Genomic DNA, 26,563 nt, shown 5'->3' on the forward strand with positions numbered 1-26,563 from the left:
TTGGAACAGTTGCAATCATGTTTGGTCATGCATTGCTTGACATACCCATGGTGGCCAAGTTGTGCTTCTTACATGTTGTCATTGATATACAGTATTGGTCCAATGTGTGGCAGTGATGTGTCATGTTCGGGTTGTGAAGTTCAGGTCAGGAGTGTTTAGCTCTGCATGCATTCTCCACTCACCGCCCATTCCCACCCTGGTGGAGTATGCATCTCCCACCTCACAATCCCAATGCACTGCCATGGGCCAGTCAGGCAACTCACCAAACAGCCAGGCACGTCATCCAGCATGTTGCTCCATGTGACGGTTTAGCGTGGAGTTACGCAGCACCAGGGCATCATGTGTAGATCCGGGATATGAGGCGCAACAATGTGTGATGATCTTACTGGAGTCACATGCCATCTGCACATTGATGGAGTGATATTGCTTGCGATTGCGGTACACCGCCTCTAGGGCAGGGAGGACTACCAATTCGACATGGGTGCAGTCGAGGGCACCAACGCAATTGGGCATACCTGCCAGTGCACGGAAGCCTACTTTGGTGTTGGCAATCTCCTGGTCAGTCCGTGGTAGGGATATGTGGGTGCTAGCGTGCTTCAGGAGGGCATCCCGCACTTGGGTCAGCATGCGTGAAAAGTGTGGTTGTGATATGCCATGCAGCTGGCCCACTGTGTGCTGGTAGGTGCCTGTGGCCATGAAGTGGAGCACAGTGCATATTTCAGTGAAGCTGACGATGTCGTCATGTATCATGTCCACAATGGTGGCGATGGTGTCCCGGTCCAACCGGTACAGGTTGTGGATCTGCTCAGTGGTTAGATTGAATGGACTGGTTCTGATGCGAGGGATTGGTGGCTGCCTAAGAGGTATTACTGGCTGCACTGGTGGTAATTGCTGGGCCTATCTCACCCTCCTTCTCCTCCTGCATCTCCTCTGTACTGCATGTTGCTGTAGTTGTAGTTGTTGTAGTTTGTGTTGTTGCTGTAGTTGTAGCAGTATAGGCATGCCCTCCAGCCCCATGATTGCAACAGTTAGTGGTATCATTTTAGTGTAGGAAGGGGTGTGGTGTGAGGGTGTACTCCTTTTATACTGGGTCAGGCTCCATTGACTCCACCTGTGGTGAATGTGTGCACCTGTTGCAGTTGCCTTGACTGCAGGTTGCTGTTTACGGGTGGTCCGCGATGCCTGTATGGCCGCCATAGTGCAGGCCCTAATTACCGTCTTCGGGATAAAGTTAATTGCATGCCCGCGTGAGTTGTGATGTCCTCCTATTACCGACATCCTGGTATTTACTCCGCGAAGGGGCGCATGTACGCGCACGAGCCGGTATTAAGGGGCACGGTACGGGCGGTGGCGGTATTGGCGGATTGTCGGGTCGTAATGGCCCGGACCCGTTAACGATGCCGGTATTACCATTCCGCCTTCCTATTTTCATTACCTCCATTTTCTAATGAGGCCCTATGTGCCTACTGAACAATGTGGCGACCCCTGATGTCATATTCTGCGACACAGCATGAGATTGCCTACAAAAATCCCTGTTACAGAGCCTCACCCACCTGTCTTTGGGCAACAGGTAGGTCTCCTGGACCATGACCAGATCGGCTTCTAAATCCTTCAATAGGGGGAAGAAATGTGTCCTCTTGTTCGACGAGTTAAGCCCTCTTATATTCAGCGTGACTATTTTCAATGTGCCTGGCATTTATCACACAGTAGTGAATTTCTTCTCCACTCTGCTGCCTTTCTTTCTTCCTTGTCGGATCCCATCCCCCGACAACTTCCCTTCTCCAACTATGTTACAAGTGTGATAAAATGGGCACCTTGGTCCGCCCATTTGAAGTTCAAATCTTGTGCCGGTCTGCCCCATTGTCGCCTCCTGCACTTGCAACTCCACTCATTCCTCATGAGTCAAGACCCATTTGTGTTTCCCTGCAATTCCCTCAGGTCATTGGGTTTCACGCCGCTTTAAAGTCCTTTCCTTTTCCTAGGCTCTACTCATTTCAGCTCTGACTCTGAATCCCCCAATTATGACCAATATACCATTCCCCATTCCCAGAACCATGTCTCTCGGTGACCCCTCACAAGGGCAGAGACTGCCCCTGGATTATAGTCAACCCGCACCCAGCAGCATACTATCCCCATACATTTCCCTACTTAGTTGTGTTTTCAATTCTGTCGCCGGCCCTGCAATTTAGGCATGTGAAGATCCCCTCTTCAGTTCCATGCTGTACTGTCAGGGTCTTGTTTTAGTAGGAACCAAAGCCCAGCGTTTTGTTTATCCCATGTTGGATTTACTGTGCTGTACATCAGCCTGCTGTTGTTGGGGCACCTCCATGTTCAGGATTTTGCAGCCCTGTTCCACGTTGACCCTGCACTTTCGGCCATCTTTAAAAAAAAAAAAACATTCTACAGGCTGGCGAGGGCTGAATGTAAAATGGTCCAGTTTACCCTTCGTAGCCCTGCGCTTTGTCCTGGAGGCTCTCTGCATTAGCAGCCCGTTGTGGTGGCAGTGGGTGTAATGTTTCTCTATCGTGAGTTAATATGGACAATGGGATCCCTTGCTGACTCAGTAGTCTTCTGCTTCCGACCCACCATTATTCAGTAACCTTCCAAATGTGCTGCGTGCCCCTGGGGTGTTTTATTCTGTTTGGAAGGGGGCTCCCTGAGTTTCCCTCTTTCAATTTCCTGCTGCTGCTATGTGGTTCTACTACTCTGGCATTGCCTCCAAATTGCGCTCTTCGATGTCGCGCAGTGGTCGGTGGCAGCAGAGTTTCCCCTGCACTGGGGAGCTCACACATCTCATACCATAGAAATCTGCCCCATATGCCAAGCTTTTCCTGTGTCCATTGAGGGGCTTCACCTCATCAGAACTGGGCTGATGCCCAGCAAATATGGCACACGCCACTTATTTGTTGTGGCCCCGCAGGACGGGATGCCCACCAATCTCACAGGGCGCACCTGATGATCAGAGCAGCTCCTACCATGCACTGGTAACACTTCACCTCCCCCCCCCATTTACTGGTGTCTCTCAGGTCTGTTGTCGGAAGGCTCAGCATTGCGTGTTGCTGTCCGCTGGTGCCTCACACAGGGTCACTTCTTGTATGTAGTCTGGCTCTTGTCTTCATTTTAACATGAGCTAATAAGATGCTGTGACTTTCCCATCCCTGACTACAAACATTCTCAGGGAAAGTGCATAGTTCCTTCCTGTATAAAGTCGAACTCATGTCTCATGCCTTTATTAAATGATGTGGAACCTTTCCCTTCCAGCAGTATTCAATGTTGGTGCAAGTGTATGAATTCTTCCTTTATAAAAAAAATAGCTCATGTCTCATGCCTTCATTTTGCCATGATGGGCTCAGAAGTTGTGGACCTTTGCCCTTCCTGGATTATGTTGATTCCATGTCGGACTGCTTTTCAGGCTTTCTTCTACACCTATGAGGTTTCACTGTACTTTGTTAAGGATACCTGAAATCAAGAACTACTGTATAGATTTGTTGGCTGCGAGCTGCTAGTGAAATGTATTTGAAAGCACAATCAGTTCAATGCTTATAAAAACATACCCAGGGACGTCATTTCACCAAAATGACAGGGGTAGCGGAAGTGACATCATACAGCCGTTGACCTCTGATGACATCACAGGAAGAGATGTCATTTGACCCCATGCCAAAGTGATATCAAGGCAAGCGATGGAACACAACCTTTCACCCCGTGACAAAACAGGAAGTGGTATAACATAGCATTGTTCCCAAGTACAGTACAAAAAATATGGTCACAATATCACTATAATGTGATATACATTTCATACAAGAATGGATCGCCATATCTGTCATTAAGATCAGTGTGTATAGGCCCATATTACCAAATTACTGTGAATGCAATAAGATGACCATGGCCAAATGGTAATGATGTGTTATTATATAGCACTTACGCTTAATCGCTTTATAAAGAATACATACAATATCCCACAACCTGTGTTGGTACTCATTTATCGAGCTCAGAAGGATTAAAGGGTGAGTTTAGGTGCTTAAGAACAGACTAAATCAGTGACTCACCCCCTGAAGTGTGCCTGAAAGAAACCTTGAATGAGTCCAGCAATTATTGTATAGAATTCCAGAAAGACAAATTATTTGGTATTCCTATTCTTTCTTATTTAGAGTCACTGCTGAAACTGTTAGACTTGTGGAACCCATGTTCTTTTTTTGTTTTTTGTTTTTGTTTTTAAGAGGCCTGAAAAAGAAAGCCATCCACTCCAGAATCCAAGAGCCACATGGCCCTGGCCACCGCACAGGAGCTTGAAGTTAAAAAAAGAAAAACAAAAGACATTTTTTCTTTTTCGTTTTCTTTAGGGGTAGCAAGGGAGACCTCAGGGGTCGCAGTTGCGACCACTAAATGACGTCCCTGAACATACCCTCAACAAATTTTTTATATGATCTGTGTGGGTCAATTACTTAATAAGAATGCAGTTGGTATTTCTTGTGCTTTGTTTCAATAGAGCAAAATAGGGATGACCCAGGCTGAAACACAATTGGAAGCCCACCTAGTTTTAATATCTAGTGGGAGACGTTCAGTACAGGTATTTGGTATTGGTAGATTCATCAGCTTGAGTGAGGATGATTGCTGACTGGAGCTGAAGGCGGTAGCTGAGAAAAGGACGACCGAAGAAACCAGAGAGGTAGTGCTGGCGACCCAGATAGGACAACAGGCAGAGACAGATGGCCCAGTGGGACAAGAGATCCAGCGGTTGACCCAGAAGTGTAACAAACTGTAGCAAAATAGAATGGCAGAATAGACTGGATCCTGGCACCCACCCTTACCTACAATTCCTGAATCAATTTAGAATGAGAGTAATACCACTACTCCTACTCCGACTACTAATAATAACAATTAGGATTTGTATTTATGTACAGCAATACTGGCCAGATTCCTCCAGGTTCTAAGTGTTCAAAGAAAAGGTGATATTATCAATACCCTAGTTTAAGTGTATTCCATTCATCAATCTCAGAAGGAGGAAAAGCTAAATTAGCTCTGTCACTGTATTTAAATTTGTGAAGGGCAGGCTGATCTTGTGTCAGGGATGATCCCTTTACTCCTGAGCTTCTCATCAGCACTGATAAGGACAAGAGAAGAAACAGGAGAGATAGATCCACAGTTTGTATTTCAGAAGTGCTGAATAGCGTTTTGAGCACTTTGAAACACTTGCCTATGTGTAGGCACTATATAAGTAAACAATACCATACCATACCATACCAATACTTTTCCAAAATTGAGAGCTATCAGAAAATGTACCTGAAACTCATGAGAACATTCTAGAATTTCCTAGCCTGAGGATAGGGCAACCAGGAAGAGTGAGGAGGGTGCTATGAACAATTATGCAATCAAATCAGGCACACACTAAGGCCAGAAGAGGAGGAATGAGGGAACCCCATCACTGATGGGGCAATGGCCAAAGCTTTTCTTCCATGATTAAGGCAAGTCCAGAGCCACTGATTATAAAATTCCTTTTTGAAAGCTTGACCCGCAGAGTAGGGGGTGGGAGTTAGTAATGCAAATGTTAATGGCTACACATGGAGAGAGGATCGGACACATGACCCTCATCCAATTTCACTCAGAGGCCAGTAACTAATCACAAGCATCTCCACTGCAGCCCCAGTTCATGGCAGGACAACATAAAAAGGAGGCCTGAGTTAATCAATGGTGTGGGCATATGGAGACATGGACAGGGCATGTAGTCATGCGGAGAGAGTGAGATGTGGAGTGAAGGAAGGAGAAAAGATAAGAGAAAAGTAGGTTTAGGGGAGGTCAAGACCAGGAGAGTGGATGAAGGGGGAAAGAGAAGTCAAAAGAAGGCATCCCAGGAAAGGAAGATCAGGACAGCAGAGGAAGGAAAAAAGAGAATAAAATAAATTTGAAGAGAAACAGGCAAGTTCAAGGAGAAGTGTAGAGAAGAGCAAGAGAAGGAGGAAGCCATTGGTGGTGAGTTAAAGGATGAAGATGGAGGTCCACTGAAAGCTGCTAACATTAGCTAAATCCAGTTGGTGAATGACTAAGAAGCAGTCTCAAAGCATAAGGCTGGAGCAGGGGGGACAAAGACCTGGTACCATGGCTGAGAGTGTTGGGAGCTATGTGGACCTATGCCAGAAAACTGATAAGGGCCAAGCCTCAAGTCCAAAGGAAAGCTGAAAAGGAGAAGTGAGAATAATGGTAGGCTAACTGAAAGCCCTACTCTGGATACTTGTGGAACTTGCCAACCGACCAGGGAAATTAGAGGTTGGGAACTCCAAAAGGAAAAAGAACCAGAAACAAATAGGAGAACTGACAATGCCGGGCTTGCAGGGAGCCATAATCGGGATGCTGTTGAGGTAGGGGAGACATTACCCACCAGTGAACTTAAGCACGGATTACCTCCCTCTATACTAAAGAGAGAGCAGTCTCTCATAGAAGAGGACTGATCTTGAGAAGCCCAGTAAGAAATCCAGAAGAGACATGTGGCAAAGACCCACTGTAAGAGTTCTTGAAGACCAAACTGTAAGGGTGTTTTGAGGATTGTAGTTTTAAGATCTACAATACTTGCAACCTACCAGGAGCCTATTTTGGCCCACAATACACACAAACTAGATCCTAACTCTGGAGAGACCTGGACGGCAGTAGCTATTCCATTCAGTAGCAATACTCTTGGCTGGGTGCAGGTTCATAATGACTGTATCATGAAAATGGATCATGAACGGGTGGAGAAGAAATAGACCGTCATCAGAAATCCAGGTGACCACCGCAGAATAGTGCTACTGCACACTGGCAACTGCCAGGAGAGGTTAATTAGAGCCTGCAACTCTGAAAACTGGGAGTGACTACATGATGCTTTTGGGGAATGCTCACCTTGTTGACCACCCAAAATAGGTAAAGATATTCTTGACTCTGTCCTTTTTCCATCTCTCCTTCCATCTTCATTCCAATTGGCTGAGGCCGTCATGTGTCCCTGTCCTCTGTTTTTGGAGACCTTTCTTGATAGTAATCCATAGCCATCTTGTCCAGCAAGCACCTTGTAAGGTGTTCACAGCCTGTGTGGTGTCCTTTTTGGAGTGATTTATACGTGTTTTAGTGTGATTTCCAATCCATTTTTGGTGCTGGATTGCTTCTAGAGGGCATTGCCTTTGTGGGCTAGTCCTTTGTTTCTGTCCTTTTCCTCCTTCCTCCCACTCACCATTTCTTAAGTACAGCTCCCAGAACAGCCTTGCCCAGGCAGCTGCTGAAGGTCGCAGTCTAAGGGCCACTCCTCAAGGGGCCAACCATCCCTGTTTGCCTGTTTGCCTGGCAGCCCAGCCCTGCTGGACGCCTCAGTATCCATCTACAGCTACTTCCAGGTAAGAGACATCTTCATTGAATCTTATCACTACTTTATTGTGTCACACCGGCATAGTGCTTCCCAAGGTGTTCCAACAGAGGGTGTGTTTAATTAAATCTCACCACGTTTTGCATTTCACCCACCGGGGTTCCCCAAAAGTAATAACCCCATTTTGAATTATACCACTGCATGAATTGCACCACATTTGAGTTTTGCTGATGCATAAGTTGGTTAATGCTGCTTTTGAATTTAGCCACACTAGAATTGTAACCCCCTGCTTTGAATTTAGCCACACTAGAATTGCCACCCGCAGCTTTGGAATTTAGCCACACTAGAATTGTAACCTGCTGCTTTTGAATTTAGCCATATTAGAATTGCAACACGTCACTTTTGTATAACACTGCTTCTGTATTCAGCTGCATTGCAGCCTGCAGCTTTGGAATTTAGCCACACTATAATTGTAACCTGCTACTTTGAATTTAGCCTCACTAGAATTGCAACCCACTGCTTTTGAATTTAGCCACACCAGAATTTAACTGAGTTGGTCAACGCTGCTTTTGAATCTAGCCACACTAGAATTGCAACCTGCTGCTTTTGAATTTAGCCACACTAGAATTGGAACCCACTGCTTTTGCATTTAACCACACTAGAATTGTACTGAGTTATTTAACGCTGCTTCTGAATTTAGCCACACAACAAATGCAACTGACTGCTTTTGAATTTAGACACACGAGAATTGTAACGTGCTGCTTTTTAATTTTACCACATTACAATTATACTAAGTATTTAATGCTGATTCTGAATTTAGCCGCACTAGGATTGCACCCTGCTTCTTTAGGATTTAGATACACTAGAATTGAACTGAATTGGTTAACGCTGCTTTTGAGTTTAGCCACACTAGAATTGCAACCCGCGGCTTTTTTAATGAACAAAACTAAAATTGTACTGAGTTAGTTAATACTGTTTCTGAATTCAGTCGCTCTAGGATTGTAACCCACTGCTTTCGAAATGAGCAGGACTAGAATTGTACTGAGTTAGTTAATGTTGCTTATGAATTCAACCTCACTAGAATTAAACTGAATTGGTTAACACTGCTTTTAAATTTAGCCCCACTAGAATTGCAAACGGCCTGGTTTTGAATTTAGGCACACTCGAAATGCAACCCACTGCTTTTGAATGTAGCCACACTGGAATTGTAACTTGCTGCTTTCACATTTTACCACACTACAATTATACTGAGATAGTTAACGCTGCTTCTGAATTCTGCCGCACTAGGATTGCAACTTGTTTCTTCTGAATTTAGACACACTAGAATTGAACAGAATTGGTTAACGCTGCTTTTGAATTTAGCTACACTAGCATTGCAACATGCTGCTTTTGAAATTAGTAACACAAAAATTGTACTGAGTTAGTTAACACTGCTCCTGAATTTAGCCACACTAGAATTGCAACCCACTGCTGTTGAGTTTAACCACAATAAAATTGCAACCCGCTGCTTTTGAATTTCGCCACATTAGAATTGTACTGAGTTAGTTAACACTGCTTCTGAATTTAGCCACACTGCAATTGCAATCTGCTGCTCTTGAATTTAGCCACAATAGAACTGTAATGATTTGGTATCTGCTGATTTTGAATGTAGCCACACTAGACCTTTACTGATGTATTTGTTTTGATTTAGTTTGGACGTGCCACTCTGCAAAACATACACCAGGACCAAAGCAAACATGGGACAATATAGAAGGAAGAACTGACAATAAAACTTCTCAACTCCCAGATATCACCTGAAACCAACTAACAACCCCCTTCTTGTCTCCACACATTCACACCTCTCGCGTACTACACACACCAAAGGACTAGTGAAACAACCCACCAAAACACTTGCAAATTGCACGCCCCTCTCTAATCATACTACAAATCCAAAACCTGCAAGCAACAAACAACTCAGACACTGGATACCACCCTTACAGACACAGCAGGTCCAGTGCACATAAAGCACACCGCGAAAACTCACGCGCACAGATGCCAGTTCCTCCTAGTTCTACACGCATCAACAGATGAGCACAAATTCTATCCTATCCCTTTCTCCCTTACTAACCAACCCTACCCACTTTTCTTACAGAGCCATGTGAGCACCTTGAGCCCATGCAAATGGCAGCACTGCACAGTATAAATCACTGTAACATGACACATCATGTTCAAGCTCACTAAGACCTCTTCCATCCCTCATCCCGGCCTCACCTCATGCCTCACAGAAATCCACCACTGGATGACGCCTAACCATCTCCTCCTCAACCCTGGAAAAACTGAAATCATGCTCTGCTGTAAAATGGCATTCTTCCCCCAATCGCCCCTTGGACGTCCTCCCTAGGCCCTCCTCCTGACACATCCAAAATAACCTGGGATGCACCATGGGCACTGCTATCTACACCTCAGCATTCTCAGACGCATCTTCCCTTACCTCTTCTACCCTCACAGCAATCATGGCTATCGTCCTCTCCCCCCTAGACTACGCCAATTCCCTTCTTTGCCTGGGCGCCCCAGCATATAAAATCAGAAAACTCCAACTGGTACAAAACACTGCAGCCTCTTAGCCTTTGGCCCCAGAGAGCACATCACGCCTGCCCTCTGTGTCATCCACTGACTACCTGTTGGGCGACGGGCCACTTTCAAATCTATTTGCATCACCCACCGTGACCTCCACAAGACAGCCCCAGAATACCTTTAACAGAAACTCATTGATTACAAACCCAATAGAAACCTACAATCAGGCACCATACTCCTTTTGATCCCTCCCTTCAAATCGACAAGAATAGGGGGATCCTCCTTCTCCATCCAAGCCCCCCTCAATCTGGAAAACAATTCCCCTTAACAGCCATTGCATAGAGGATCACCTTGCCTTCTGGGGGACCCTCAACACATGGTTTTTACCCCGTATCCTGACAAACCCATGCCTCTCTTCGGGCTATTGAACCAACTTGCAGTTAGGCCGGGGCAGCAATGAACCCACCATAAAATGTACCGAGCGACGGGAAGAATAAACTACAGCAGACCACAGGACAGAATCCCCACCACTTCTACGAAACCAAGGAACCACCCAGGACACACTGGTAGGTATCACACTCCATGCCTATTGAAGATAGCAGAAGGCACAGCCACCTACCCGCAAGCATCGGCCATCATACAATACTTTAGACACATCGCACAACACTGCTGCCTTAAAAATGCAGCTATTCCCCATGACAAAAATGTGGTCTAGCTAACACATAATGAGTCACCTGCACTCTCATAATCTCCAGACTACCTCACAGCACCCATCTACATGAGAGCTCGACATGGGTAGCTAACAGGGACTTGGCCACCCCTACCTACCTTTGTATTTGCTAAATTGCACACACGCATTCTAAACTCCTAAGACAAATTTCCCATTTTCTGGACTTCGCTCCACCAAGGGCATTCAGCTACAGCGCTTTAATGCCTTACCAATGGGAAAAGGCGATATACAAATGACAAATTCCATTGCATTACTCAGGACTTCATTCATACCAGGAGATTAGTTCTCTAGTTTAGGACATTCCTCACACATATATTGATTATCCTCGATCCCTCTCCCTCTTTTAAGGGGAATCATCCATATTTGGTTACTCTTGCTCCAATCCTTCTTGTGTTTTGAGTTCTTATTTATCTCTCCGTATGTGACACGTCCCAAGAGCTAGATAATCTAAGGATCATAAATAATGTCTGAGAAGTATGAAAAGGAGAACCATAAGACTTGACGTCTCTTCCTTCTGATGTATTCTATGTGTGCCATCTTGATCGCCCACCATGCCTAGCCTAAGGGTTAAAGTCAGGTCATTGGTGGCCCTTTAACAACTCATTCACTTGCACCTCCAGAAGCTGCCAATGTCCCACCAAGCAAGGATTTCATCTTTCTTTCTTTACATTCTCCATCCTTTTAGGTTCTTGAGTCACATGCCCAAAACCTTCTAAACCAACTAATCTGAAAAAATAAGAACTGGGTGGGGTCTTGATTTTATGTTTAAAGTAGCTTTTTTCATGCCAATAGCAATCTTTTTTGAAATTATATTAATTATATTATCTGCTTTGTATTTATAGTTAATTTCCTTTCTTTCTCTCACCCTTCTGTGGAGCCGGTGATGATCGCCACCTTCTGTGCATGGATTTTGGCAGTCTCCGCCATTGTTCTCTTCTGGATACCACCGCCCAACCTGGTGCCATGCAAGTGCTTCTGGCAGAAGCTGGCCATTCTCACCCATGACTGAAGCATTCTCCTTGGTCTTCAAGGGAATACAGGTGGTCCTCTGGAAGAGGAAACAAAATAGAATGTGTACCATGAAAACACTAATTAGGGTGCAGACTGTTGATAGTATAACAGCACATGCCTCTGAGTATGACACCTGTCAGACGTTTGTGTCAAATACTGAGGGTAGGCACTTGGGGGACCAAGATAACCTGACATGTTAATGCTGTTACATCCCCAAATACCTGTAATGTCTTTACCTACTAGTGCCCCTCATCCTCGCCATGCAGGTGAGAAAATCTTTACTTTCCATGGCTGTTTAACTCATGTCCTTTTGGGCTTTATTCTTGAGGTTCCCCAGAATGGTACTGCACACAGTTAGTGAACTGGTGGGGGAAATCCAAAGGTGCTCATTTTAGACAATGGCTGAAGGCCTGAAAATACTTATCTCACACAAGTGCTTTTTCTGCTCTCCTAGTGTGCAGAGATATGTATGTAGGCATATATGTATACGCTGGGTTTCAATAGCATGAGCCTGTCTGTGAAGTGATAGTTTTGTTCAACAAGCAGTAACAGTGTACAGGCCCATCTTAACAGTTTTTGAGGCCCGTGGCACAGACAACCTTGCCCTCCCCGATACCCATATGCCCCTCTCCAAACCCCATGTCCCCCCTGAAACTCATGCTCCCTGCCGAAACCCATTCCCCCTCCCACTATTCAAAATGAAGGAATCACATACCTCGATCCAAATTCCTCATTCTGTCCTCCACTACTTTCATTCCTGAGGCACTTCGTCTGTTCAACTCCCTCTACCCTTCTTCCTCTGCTCTTCCACCCCAGCTCTTCCTCAAGGAACCCATCCATGTTGTCCTAAAGCTGCATGCTCCCCACCACCCAGGACCTGGGCCACCACATTCCCAGAGCCAGCCTTGGATTCCAGGACAGAGCCAAGCAGGCAACCCTTCCTGGTGTTGTACCCACTGCAAGACACACAGGATCCATTTCCAAGCCTTCCACGCTTTGGAAGATAACTACCCTGTGGCTGAAAACTGGATGACCTGAAGTCAAACCACTCAAATGCTTGTCCCCTAACCATTATGTTCTGTCGCTCCATCCAAACTGCCTACAGCAACAGCCGTGTGCGCTTTCTTTTTCACTACACAGCAGCAGCTTATCTGTGGTGGTGTAACTATAGAAACAGGTGCCTTGCTAAATGGGCCACCAATGCATCTTCGGGAAGGAGTTTACCACAGCGTTCTAATGGGTGCCAATGTTTTATTTGCGCTAGGGAGGCAGACATTCCTACACCGAGGGTAGTGAGGGAGATGTATCAATGCCCATATCGAAACAATCAATTTTAGAGCACAATTTGCACAATAATTGGAAAAAAAGCCGTAGGATTTGCAGGAAGGTCTAAACATTAAACATTTCAGCAACAGTCGCCTAACTTGGTGAACTATTGTTCCGCAGCTTTCTGCTTTTGGACCTCCTCCTTCCCCCTACTACTTCGGTGCATGCCAAACAGCTTGGGCCTGTCCATCCCTCTCCTCCCACCCTCCACCCACACAATGAAGGTTCAAATGGTCCATTGATGAGGCCTCAGGCCAACTTTCTACTTTGAAGTGAGCAGTACTTGGTAATTGCAAGATGTATGGTAGCACTACACCTAGCGTCAGCCAAGAAGGAGAGGAGCCATAAGTACTGTTGTGCTGAGCGGCATTTAATCTTTTTTCTATTTTCGTTTTTGCTCCCCCCGTTACAAATACACATTGAATATCAATGGAGGCAAAATGACACTCCTCCTCTGTGGCACAAGGAGTACGGGATCAACTCAGCAGTGGGGGCCCCCAGACATTTTTCATAGGGGCGGCCCGATGAGGTCACTGGAAATCTTGGAGTGGCACACCAAAACAAACACCTAAGAGGCAGCCGCGCCGGTGGAGTGGGGGGTGCAGTCAGTCTTTTTATAAGGGTATCCGTGCAAGGCATAAAATAAGCAGCGTCACATAGCAATTTGCTATGCAATCCTGTCAGTTTGCTAATCAAATGGACAATTGTGCAACAAAGATAGCTATTTAGTTACCCTCTTCAATGAAAGCACAGCTCGCCATGCATTCCTCAATTGCCCTCCGTGCTCTCGCCCCCTCCTTTCTCTGTTCACTTCAAGTCCGAATGGAGAGAAAGTAAGTGCAGCAGTAATCATCTCCTCCGTTCTTAAGTGCCAAAGGCATGTGTGGGAGTGCTATGCTAGAATGTCCTTTTCTTTTTCAAATAATTGCAAACCAGAAATAATGGGGAGGTTACTTTTATTAAGCTTGCTATATCCTGTCTGGCAAAGACCAGTATGTGCCAACTTTTTTTTTTTTTAAAAGGCAGTTATGCAGTTCCATTCCTAAAGTATAGGTTGTTACATAATGCATAATTAGAGTATTGATAATGTAAAACACTGCATTGTCTCCATGCTTTAAAGTAAAGTTTAGATTAGTGTATCTAAATTTCATTGTGCCCACTATATTTCATTTTGTTGGGGAAGATGGTTCATATTGACGAGTGAATACTTTTGAAAATGTACATGCTCACATGATCAAATTCTTTTGATGGCAAACCTAGTTCTGTAACCTGTAAGTTGCATACATATTGCAACTAGTACTCAACCCATGAGCGAACCCATACTCCTTGCCATTCTATTTTATCACCCAGTTGCTTTATACCAGGTACCTGAAATTGAGATGACCACAACCTACAATATTCCATCGAGTTTCCCCAGTTCTCTGCTTGCTACGCAATCCACTCTGCTTAGTCTCTTTCTTTCCGCTTACTTAATGAATACACAAATGTAATTTAATGTCTTGGAAACCGAATGCATAAATCGCACCTACACCAACAAGGGCACCATGGCGCTGGGAGGTTTTGTAAAGACCAGAGAGGCAGCGGGTTAGACTGTGAAAAGATGCGTCTTCAAGGCCCGACAAAAGAAGAAGTGGTCCTCCAATGCCCGTAAACATTGAGGAGCAGAGTTCCACAGAGTAGCAGCCACCACAGAAAAGGAACGTCTCCCCCCCACACGGTCTAGCCTCGCCCGCAGCACAATTACTCTCAAGGATGTCGCTGAGCGGAGATTTCTACATGGCAAATAGGAAAGCAAACTAGATGCTTGTGCAAAGTAGTGATCAATAATGTTATTCAATCTGTACATCTACAGATCTATTGCAATACGAAACCCTGTAGTTAGCCTCCAGAGCTCGCTTTGCCTTAGGATTATAATTGAATTTCATATTACCACCTGCAGGAGACAGCTGGCCAAACTGTATCCAGAGCCTTTTTATCATATCTATTTATTTGTGTCCATTCATGCAGGGAACCTTTTACATTTTACAGACACCTAGCTTTGGCTCACAAAGTCTTTTCGCCCACTTGCATGGTAGAGTAAATTGTACGAAGGGCGAGTAGCATTTTTATGTAACATTTACTTTGTTTGCAGTAAATGTCAAACAAAAATTTCACTGTGCATGGCTGGCTTCTGGATGTCAGCAGTGTGCAAAATAAAGCGTATTTCTAGTGACATGCACCATTGTTCACAAATCGCACTTTAAATGTGTTGTTCTCCATTGCTATGGGTCGAGTACATTTCTCTGAGGTTGAATAGGGAACATAAGTTACCCGACCTTCAGGTCTAGCTGAATTTTAAAGAATTTGCAGGGGCTGACTCCTCTAACTAATGTCTTATTTCAGCGGTACACAAAACTGCTGTATTGTTGCTCATTTCATGTCTTTGGTACACATAACCTCTGGTGACATTAACAATATTAGTACAAAATTGCTAACCAAATGGGTCTGTTTGCTAATCAAAAGAATTTTATTTTGCAAACACTGCTAATCAATTTTTTTAAACTAATTTATGCTTTGCCTTGCCCACCCTTTGGTGGCTCCTCTGCAACTCAGTGCCCCTCATGGCCCAGTGTAATCGGCACCTATGGGCATTCTTTCTCGACATATTGCGAGCCTTTCAAGCTGACATGTTGTACTGAGCAGAATGAGGGCACTCATTTTGGGTTATGTGCAGTCAAGCCCACATTACCGAGTGCGCAGGTTCTCCTAGGAAGGTTCTGAACAAGAGCACTCGCAAAAGTGAAAACTTGCAGCTGAGATCATGAATGTGGCTCGTGACCTGTCTGCTCATAAACGGGACTGAGGGGCAATTTTGAGAGCATCGATTCGCAGGCTGAAGTGCGAGCAAACTCAGTGAAAAGAGAGCCCACCTTTCCACAACGCCATATTAATTTATAAACAAATAATGCAACACAAGTAGCCAAAGAAAGTGGTGTACTCTCTCGAGTACTATGGGAGGAAAGTAATAAACGAGTCAACATATGAGCGCAGTCTAAATGTTCATATATATTGCATTCAATGTTTAAAATCGAATGATAAATTAATTTTGTCATGAATTGCAATACCTAAATGTGCACCTTAAACATCTCAGCAAAGCCTGCGGTTACTAGCCATAAACATCAGCAGTGACTTAATGACATAACAGATCATTGTTAAGTGGTTTTGTGTAGTCTTTGCAGATTCCCCAGACAGTTGGAGTATACTACGAACTTTCAATTGTGCCTTTTTAATGGACATATTGTAAACAATAGTTGCGTCCTAGTGTATCTAACTGGGTATATGGATTTTGTGGGTAGCTGATTAACTCCGCCGGCCATCAATGCTCTCTAACTGAATTCTAAAGTACAAACCATCACTGTAAATAACAAGCGATCACTCACTCTCACTCATTGAAACTCCTTTAATTTACTTTTGAAGGTGGATGGTTGAGTCGGCTCATCAAGAAAGAGAACCTTTGTGGTTCACTATCTGCACACAGATTGCTAACCGAACTATATTACCAGCAGCCACTGTACTTACTGGCTTAAACCCACTGCCTCACACATTTTGTATAAGTAGAAGCAGTTAAAGGTAGGCCGAGTGAAACAAACATCTTCTACTGATCGCCTTAGTATCCAATGAAAGCGAGGCCCAGCCTATTATGACACCCACCATGACGAATAAGAGCCAGATGAACTATTCTCTCCTGTTTGACCAGCTTTTCCTTAAATCCACCTCCTCAGTTTCACAAACAAAAACCGCTAACCTTGTGTTCTCCAAAATGTGCACATGCTACATGGGAGTCTCCTTTCCTTATAGTAACTGGTAATTATAAACCAGAAGGCCAACTAAATCTTTAATGCACCCTATTATTCAGTTCAGAGTTATTTACCACAGTGAATTAAAATGCTACCAAGCAAAGTCGGAGAAGCCATGAGCGCCCTCACCTTTGGGTTATGAACAGCAGCATGACACCACCATGCTCATACTGCCCGCATTTCACAAAACACAGATTTATTGGGTAGTAGGTTCACAGCTGTATCCCAGGGACTCTCTTTCTTGGGAGTCCTTAAAATATATAAATGATGCCCTTTTATGAAGCAATATGCAAAACAGGGACTCCTGTCCTTTATAGTGGTTTACAGCTCTAAAACATGGCTATTTGCATAACTGCACATGGCAGCATGCTAAGGCTTTGCCCCTTCTAACCTTGAACTCTTGTTATCTATGTATCTGTAACAGGTTTGTAACAGCGCCTTGATACCCCTGGGCTTAGTGCGCTTTATGAATGAAAAACGAAATAAATAAACAAAATACAGAGGGCCAGTGCAGATACATCTAGAGACAGGAAGGGGTGTGCATACTGTGAGCCAGAGACACAGCTCCCTCCCTGCAAGGTGGTCAACAGGCACCATGAAAGTCACCTTTTACCTGCAGGATCTTTAGATGATGACAACATGTTCATCGTATGCAAGGAGCTAACAAAGGCAAACGCTGGATATCTCCCTGTGTGAGTGAATTAGCGTGCGTAGAGAGTTCAGTTTTTGTGCCACTTTTGTAGTCCACCCAGCTGCCCCTGGATTTACAGCTGCAGCGTGTACTCTTTCTTCTTTTGCTTCTAACTCCAATACCCCACAAAGTCTGTGCAACCATCCTCTCTCTCCTCTTCCTTTCGCGCCTAGTCTTCCCCTCTAATTCTCATCGACCATCACTTAATATTCTGTCCCTTTAAACTGTCTTACTTGCTATCCTCTCCATCAGCCTTTTTTCTCCTATTTGTCCTTACACCCATGGCACCATCTCACCTACCCCTGGGATGGTGTCTAGTCTTGCTTTTATTCTGAGCGCTTGGGCTCGTCTGGTCTATAGCCTCTGTGAGCCTCGTTTAGCCTCACCTCTAGCCTCTGTGCACTCTGGCTGGTTGCGTCTAGTCTCTGTGTCCCAGTTGCTGTTCTGCTGCTCCCACGACAGGGTTGGCCACCCCAGAGCCCCGATTTACCTTCAGTTTTCACGTTTGTACCCAACAGTCATTCCAGTTATTCTGCTGCCAGTGAAGCCAATGCCTTACTTCTTGCAAAGCGGAACTCTATTGTACTTTAATAAATCAATGTGATTTTTCACACGGATGTTCTCAGGTGAACACAAAAACAAACAAAGCTGGTACATATTGACGCCAACTGCCATTCATTTTCTTAAAAAAACAATCCACTTCAGGCTTACCACAGTTAAAATGTCGCATTCTATCTGCACATTTTTCACAGCCCTCCTCACATAGATGAATTACTCAGGAGTCCAGCCCTGCCCTTCCACTAACAAATGGTAGGTACAGGGGGGTACAAGCGACAAGAAAAAGCTTCAACTCATCAATTGGTCTCTCGGCCACTTACAATCTAATCTTTTAATTGTTTTTAATCATATTAAAAAGTATGCAAGTGCGACTTACCTCCCCGTCGTCCTTTAGATCTCTCAAACCAGGATCTGTAAATGGTGCTAGTGCTACTGGCCAGAGTGGCCAGACCTGCAACACGAGCTTAAAGTTTGATGACTGGGGACCCAAACTTCACCTTATGCTTGGCTCCCTATCGCACACACTGCTACACACCCACTCCCAAAGGGATTCAGGCAGAGAGAGAGAGAGAGAGAGAGAGAGAACAGCACCTGACGATTGGCTCACTGCAGCTAGAACCTGCAGGAGTCATGTTGAAAGGCATGTGTGTGATTGGTTGCTTTGTGAGGCAGGCAGGGCAACACCAGACCAGAAGGGGTGGAGCCATAGATAACACGAGCTGACCTATCAATCTTATTGTTATTTTCCTGTCATTCTGCTTTTTGCCTGTGCGCTACCAGTGAACGTGTGCCCCGGGTCTGACTCATCAGACTAGCAACTGAGTAAACATTTGATTGCCATGATGTGGGGGCTTCAAGAAGGGATGGGAAGAGCAGCAGCGCCCAGTCCCCAGTTACTTCTTTCTTTTAATATACATAATTTTCTTTCCAGACCCCTCACTAGTGGCCTGGCAGTGGACTTCTCCCTCAAAGCTTGGCTCCTGCCCCCTGATCCCTTAGTTGGGCAGTAGGTGTGGACTCCTCCCACAGGCAAACAGTGCATGTGCCCCGCCTGCCCACCCCTGCCCCAGTAAAGATGTCTGTCTTCCAGGCGGATTAGCACTAGTTTGTGCGGCTGTTCGGGAGAAGCAGTGGCTGGTTTTCACTCAAATAACAGCCCATACAAGGTTCTCTCTGTCTTACTCTATGCATTATTCTGGACACACAAGGGTTCCCTCTGTCTTACTCTATGCACACTTCTGGACACACGAGGGTTCCCTCTGTCTTACTCTATGCACACTTCTGGACACACAAGGGTTCCCTCTGTCTTCCTCTATGCACACTTCTGGTCACACAAGGAATGAATGGCTCTGCCTCGCTGTCCCCAGACAGAGTGGTAGTCTTCTGGCGTGGCACCTGAAAACAGACCGATATATGAGAGTTTGAGCAGCTAGGGACCCCGATAAATGGGGCTCGGTATTTGAAATGCCTGAGGAGCAGAACAGTAGCACAGCCAATGGTGGAGCCCAAAGGTATTCACATTTCTGTCTGCTTTCGGCTGTAGCATGTTGGATTTCATCTAACACATGGCCGGAATCTGCTTGCAGCTACTTGGGGGTTGAACTTGTCCTGTACATTTGTAAGATGAAGGTTATGTTTGTTTCCCGTGGGTTCTTAATTAACTGGGGGAGTAAGTGGAGCCTACACTTATATCTTATGGGAATTCAGGATGAACATAGACGCCTGTGGCACTTACAGTCCATGGGTTAAATTCATGTACATCTGAAAGGGTTGAAGTGCAGCGCTCAACAGTCTGTACTCTGCTTGGTCGCTGAAGGGAATAGGGGCACCACAAGGGGAAGCGTTCATTTGAAGGAGCTGCATCGAGCTTGGACGTAGAACAGGCAGATCCTATGCTTCCTTTACCAGGATCAGAAATCTGTAGGTGAGGCAGCGATGACCAGGTGGTGATGAATTGAGCTACAGGTATCTGGCTGGCCACGTTGCACTTGGCTACCAATGTTTCAGCAGTCAAAGCCCCACTCTCAGGGGTCAAAGCATGGTGGGTCTGACAAGTGACAGAAATAGGAGGATATGTTGTTTACTCGGGTGCACAGCTTCCAGGATCACTCTTTTCACTCACTTTGGGTAGTGCAGGTGCTTCTGGTGCGATCCTTCCATCAGGTTATAGCGCCAATACACATGCCACTCATATGACGCAATGCGCAGTCACGTGCAAACAGGCCCGGCCTTAGGATTTCAGTTATAGACAGGCCCTCCTTTTTCACCAGTCAAAATGTTGACAGGTGGTCACGTTCCCTGCTTCCGGTTTTAGCCTCTCCCCCTTTTGATGTGCTATGATATAAACTTAATATAAATTTGTTATACAAATGCTATCAAAAATGTTTATCAATTTTATATCAAATGTATATTGTATATAAAGTGTTTTCTAATTTATATCAGTTTTAATATAAAGTAAATTTACATTTTATACAAAATCTATATAAAGACGGGAACAGTGATCGATGATGTTGTTTAGTAGAGCAACAAGATCGAAGTAAGCTCTGAAAACGGGGAATGTGAATCTATGGTTTTGCAGAGTGATGCATTGATGACGTCGCAGAGGGGCTCCCCCAAAGTTTTTTATAGCAATTTTATTGAACCCCACATTTTTATATATAAACTGTATAGGAAGCGGAAAATGATATCAAATAATTTGATATCTTTTTGATATAACAATGTATGTACAAAATAATATAATTCTTGTAATATACATATTTATATACAAATCAATATAATAATCATATTTTTGAATATACAAGCGAATATAAATAAATATAAAAAAGTATATATTTTTTAAGATACAAATGTATATAAAATGTAATATTCAAAATCATATTTATTTATACATACATTTATATACAAATTAATATTTGTATATAAAATATCCCTTTAATTGTTTTATATAAACTTCCCCAAAAAGCTTTATATGAAAAAAAATGCATATCAATGTTGATATAACAATGTATGTCAATCTTATATGAACTTTATAAGTAAAGTGTGCTCCCCAGAGCCATGCCAAAGTCCAACTATTGTTTTCATGGGGTCTACAGCATCTAGTGCACGGCTTACACGTGGCCTTCTGTGCCCCCACCAAACAGCTGTGAATCAACAATGCTGGGGGTTTTATATCTGTGACAAAGCCTGTGGAATCCCAGAAATGTGCTGACACTGAGAGCAGCATTGTATCCATATCATCAGAAAGCACAGTGATCTTTATATTTAACTCGCCGGAATACAGGTTGCTTTGTGCCAGCTGTATTAACGAACCACCCATGACAATACACATAGACATTGTTTATCAACTAAAACCAACGGTAGTTAACATGGCTATTTTTAACTTATAACTGAAGGACAACACAGGAAGCATCTGCAGACTGAACTTAATTTTAGATGTTGCTATAAGGATACAGGAAGTTAATCATTCACAATCTGTGGTACCACTCTATAATTATTGCAAGGTAAGCAGAAATACATACATCCGTGCATTGTTGATAATGAAACAGCATTGAGCTTTCACCCTGTAAAATTGCCTTTCGAGTGGATTGTGTCCTCCAACGTATTCCTCATCTTAGATGTATTCCATCCAGCTTTAGCTGCTTCGGAATTATTCTTTTTTTTTTTCGGCAGAGGGCACCGTGTGTCGATGTTATCGAGTCGATGGTCCCTCGAATGCCTCCGTCAAGGGTGACGTCATTGGGTATAGAAGTAGCACGCATGGCGCCCGTTGGCCTCAGTTCCGTTTTTCCACAGTGCATGTTGCTTCGGAGATTCGGCGTGCCTCAAGTTTTGTGATGCAGTAAATACTGAAGAATATTCGATATGTCCTTCATCGACTCCGACTACGACCCCGCGATCGGGTTTCAAAAAGTGTAAATCTTCGGTTCGAAAATGTCCATCACGGACCCACACCGAGAATGTCTGTGGTGTCTCGGGGACGGCCACGACATGGAGGCCTGTACGAAGTGTCAGGCTATGACGGGGAAGGCCTTGCGAGAGAGGAAGGGAAAACTGTAGGTAGGTCGTAAATCCGACCGGAAAGCCTCTAGCGGCGAGTCGAGGTCCCGATAGGAGAAGTCTCCTTGACGTGAAAGGCATCGGTCTAGGTCCCGAAGCGATTCCTATCGCTCTTCGTCTTCGACGAAAAAACTCAAGAAAAGACTCCACAGGTCCCCTTCCACCTCGTCCTCGGACGAATCCCCAAAAAGAATGAAATGCCCCACAAAACATTCTTCCTCCGAAGAGTGGGAAGCATTCAGGGTGAAAATGATGGAGGTGTTTGAGAAAGCGAAGCCTCGGTCCACACCTTCTTCAAAAGCCGGCCAGGAGCGTTATCGCTCCGACACTCGCGCGCCCTCGAGCCCCAGTGATCGAAGAAGGAAGGATCGGGAACCTTCCAGGACGCCGAGCGAAAAAGACTGCTCAAGTCGAGTCGACCGCTCGATGTCACCGACGCCATCTGAAACCCAATGCACTTTGAAGGGCAAATCTTCGAAGAGCGCCTCGACGCCCTCGAAGCCAGCTCTGTCGACAACCACTATTTCGTCGGCGCCATCAACATCTTTGTCGACGTCGACCCCGAAGCCCTCGGTGCCAAAGGTTCCAAAGGCTCCAGTTCAGCCAACTCAGCCAGAAAAAGAAAAAGAGAAGGCTTCAAAGGCTGTAATGCCTTCAGGTTCCACTAATACACCTCTCCCATCTCTCCCAGAAAAGGTTTTTAAACCTATTCCAAGGATGGAATTTTTCAAATCCCTGACTTCAATATTTGAGGAACAGGAGAGAGCTGATGAGGAGAATATTCCTTTTGCACTGGAATATGGTACCCCAAATGTCCCAGAATGCCTGATCTCTGAAGAAAGCAGGATGAGGGACCTGGTGGAATCCTTAGATAATGCAAGTGGCATTGATACATCGCCTGAAACAGATTTTGGCAGGCCAAAACCAGGGGAGCATGCCAGTACCTCATACCGTCAACTAATGACAAAAGTGGCCGATTATGTAGGATGGGCTAGACCACCAACTCAATTCATCCAGGATGATTTGACTGATATTTTGGATCATGGTCCCACCGAAGATTCAATCCTACCCTTCCATGTAGCCTTGCAAAATAGGTTGGCCAAAAATTGGGAGACTCCGGATTCTATTCCTCCAGTGAATAAATCCCTTACTTCAAAATACCGTCCTTCCAATAGCGACCCCAGCTATCTGTCTAAACACCCCGCTCCCGAGAATCTGGTGGTCCAGGCAGACACAGCTTCAAATAAAATGGTGTACCCTTCTATCCCTCCGGATAGGGACGACAAGCGTGTGAATTGTTGGATACACAAGGTATTTTCAGCTGGGAGTATGGCGTTAAAATCAGACAACACCGCATGTGTCTTGGAAAAGTTTTCGTACACTCTGTGGGAGAGCATTGCAATGGCGACGGAGCACATACCAGAAGGGGGGATGAAAGGGAAGGATTCCTAGCCATTGTTAGAGATGGAAAGGAGGCCATGCAGGAATCCCTTCAATCTGGATTGGACACTGCAAATAGTGTGAGCAGGTCCATGGGTACTAGTACGGTAATGCGCAGATTTGCGTGGTTACGGAAGTCGGGTTTCGCACCAGATGTACAGAACTGTCTTTTGAACATGCCCTTTGACGGGTCTCACCTTTTTGGCAGAAAGGCTTACGCGAGTCTTGAGAGGTTGCAGACCTCAAAAGCAGCTGCCAAGTCTTTAGGAGCTGCTATTAGGCAACCTCAGCCTTTTCGTGCACCAGGACAATCTTGGAGCGGACAATCCTATTTTTACTACTCCTTATATGGAAAGGCGAGAGGAATGGCCAGTCAAAGGGGCCAGAGAAAGGCCACTCACGGTGGACGAGGAAAACTTGCAAAGCCAACTCCAGCTGCAGCCGCTTTGCCATCAGCGGCTGCAGCAACCGCCACAAAACCGCTTTGAGGACTTGCATCACAAGACACCAGTGGGAAGCAGGCTGTCGCAGCATCAGCAAGAATGGCGAGCCATTACTTCAGATGTTTGGGCTCTAGAAATAAAAGCCCAAGGTTACTGCATTCCTTTTCTAACGCAACCTCAAAGCAATCCACCAGGGAGACACCTTTTGAAGTTTTCAGAACCGCTCCTGCAGCAGGAAGTTCTAACCCTGCTGCAGAACGGTGCTATAGAACCAGTACCTGTAGCGGAGAGAAACAAGGGATGGTACTCCCCTTACTTTTTGATCCCCAAAAAGGACGGAGGACTGAGACCCATCTTGGACTTAAGAGGCTTGAACAAGCTCCTCAGGAAGGACAAGTTCAAGATGTTTACTCTTTCTCAGATCCTTAAACCCCTTCAATTTCAGGATTGGTTGGTGTCTTTGGACCTCCAGGATGCTTATTTTCATGTGCCAATCCATCTCAAGCACAGAAAATACCTGAGGTTCATAGTTGGCGACTCACACTATCAGTTTAGAGTCCTCCCATTCGGATTGACCTCCGCCCGAGGGTCTTCACTAAGTTAATGGTAGTAGTGGCAGCGCACCTCAGGAGAGGGGGGATTCACGTCAACCCCTACCTGGATGATTGGTTGATCAGGGCACATTCTGCTGAACAAGCACTGGATCATCTGAAAGTCACCTGCCACTTCCTCCACAGACTGGGATTCTCCCTCAATTTCAAGAAGTCACAAATTACACCTTCCCAACAGCTCCAAAACGTAGGGGCTATATTAGACACATCCTTGGGAAAGAGCTTACCTCCCAAGTCGAGGGCTCAAGACATTCTTTAGATGGTTTCCAAATTCCAAAATGCCCAAAGTCTCCAGGCCAATGACTTTTTAAGGTTCTGGGCCTCATGGAATCCTGCATCTTCCTAGTGCCAGAAGCACGCCTGAGGATGAGATCCCTTCAATGGGCTCTAAAGACTCAATGGTCCCAGTTCTGAGGACAAATGATGGATTTTCTTCAGATTCCGAACAGGTTTCGGCAGGATCTTCTGTGGTGGACTTGCACAGAGAATATCCTAAAAGGAGAACAGTTTTGGCAACCATGGCCGGAGATTACAATAGTGACGGATGCCTCACTCATGGGGTGGGGAGCTCATGCCAACGAACTGACAATCAGCGGTCGTTGGTCTCCATCGGAGTCCAAACTACACACAACCTTTTAGAGCTGAGAGCAATCATACTAGCGCTGAAGGCTTTTCTACCATCTGTCAGAGGAAAAAATGTCCTGATAATGATGGATAACACAGTGGCCATGCATTATCTAAACAAAAGAGGATGTGTATGGTCACTACCTCTGTGTAGAAAGGCATTGCAGCTCTGGTATTGGGCAATTCAAGAAGGAATCTCCTTAACGGCAGTTCATCTAGCCGGGGCGGAGAATATGGCAAGGACGCTCTGAGCAGGCAGAGCACGGTGTCCCACGAGTGGGAACTGGCTCAGGAAGTCATTCAAGAGGTCTTCACCCTTTGGGCAACCCCTCAAGTAGACCTATTTGCGACCAGAATCAACCGGAAGTGCGAAAGGTATTGCTCAAGGGAATTTCCCCCAAGAGGAGCCCTAGGGGACGCGTTCGTGGTGTAGTGGAACTTCCCACTATTATATGCGTTCCCTCTGATTCCCGTCATTCCTCAGGTCATCAGGAGACTGAGACGGTTCGGAAACCACATGATCCTAATTGCCCCGGAATGGGCCAGGAGAACCTGGTACCCGAACCTTCTAGACATGTTCATCTGTCCCCTGTTATGTCTTCCTCATAGAGAGGACCTTCTCTCACAAATGGAGGGCCAGGTTCTACATACAGAGGTCAAGATTCTCAACCTTCACGCTTGGTATCTGAAAGGCTGAGATACAAGGATTGTGACCTTCCAGATGACATCATGGAGGTGTTGCTTTCAGCAAGAAGACCAGCAACAAAATTTCTATACCATTGCCGTTGGAAAAAAATTTGCAACTGGTGCAGAGAAAAGAATGTTGATCCTTTTCTGTGTTCTATTCCGGAAGTACTGTCCTTCCTCTTGTCCCTAGCACATAGAGGTCTAAATGTTGGGACCATTAAGGTTATCTTGCAGCGTTTTCCATTTTCAGGCGCTCGTTGGAAGAATGCTCCTATTTCAAAATTCCTTTAGTAGTACAATTCTTAAAAGGACTCACCAATGTGTTTCCTCCTTACCCTTTCCAAGTACCAATTTGGGATCTTAATCTGGTCCTAAAATTCTTAATGTGTGTCCCTTTTAAACCCTTGCACACTAGTCCATTAAGATTACTAACATGGAAAACTGCTTTCCTAGTTGCTTTAACATCTGCAAGAAGAGTTCCATAGGGACAGAGTGGTATTAAGGGATAAACCCTAATTTTTACCTAAAGTTGTGTCCGATTTTCATTTAAATCAGAAAATTGTTCTACCCGAATTCTATCCTCCACCTCATCCTAGTAAGGAAGAGGAAAGATTGCACAGGTTGGATCCGAGAAGAGCTCTAGGCTTTTATATTTCTAGGCTTTCCAAGCTTAGAG

General features: G+C 45.1%; 1 protein-coding gene across 1 annotated transcript in view; it reads right to left on the bottom strand.

Moving 5' to 3' along the window:
• Nucleotides 1–18,641, bottom strand: part of LOC138521236 (dehydrogenase/reductase SDR family member 4-like) — a 326,948-nt gene extending 308,307 nt beyond the window's left edge. The window contains exons 1-2 of the mRNA XM_069633929.1: nucleotides 18,403–18,641; nucleotides 11,470–11,652 (exon numbers count right to left, since the gene is read on the bottom strand). Of these exons, the coding sequence (XP_069490030.1) occupies nucleotides 11,470–11,618 (149 nt within the window). The 5' untranslated portion in view covers nucleotides 11,619–11,652; nucleotides 18,403–18,641. The remainder of the gene's footprint in view (nucleotides 1–11,469; nucleotides 11,653–18,402) is intronic.
• Between the last annotated feature and the right edge of the window lie 7,922 nt (nucleotides 18,642–26,563).

Source organism: Ambystoma mexicanum, chromosome 13, assembly GCF_040938575.1.
Source record: "Ambystoma mexicanum isolate Mex_15411 chromosome 13, UKY_AmexF1_1, whole genome shotgun sequence".
NCBI classification, from domain to species: domain Eukaryota; kingdom Metazoa; phylum Chordata; class Amphibia; order Caudata; family Ambystomatidae; genus Ambystoma; species Ambystoma mexicanum.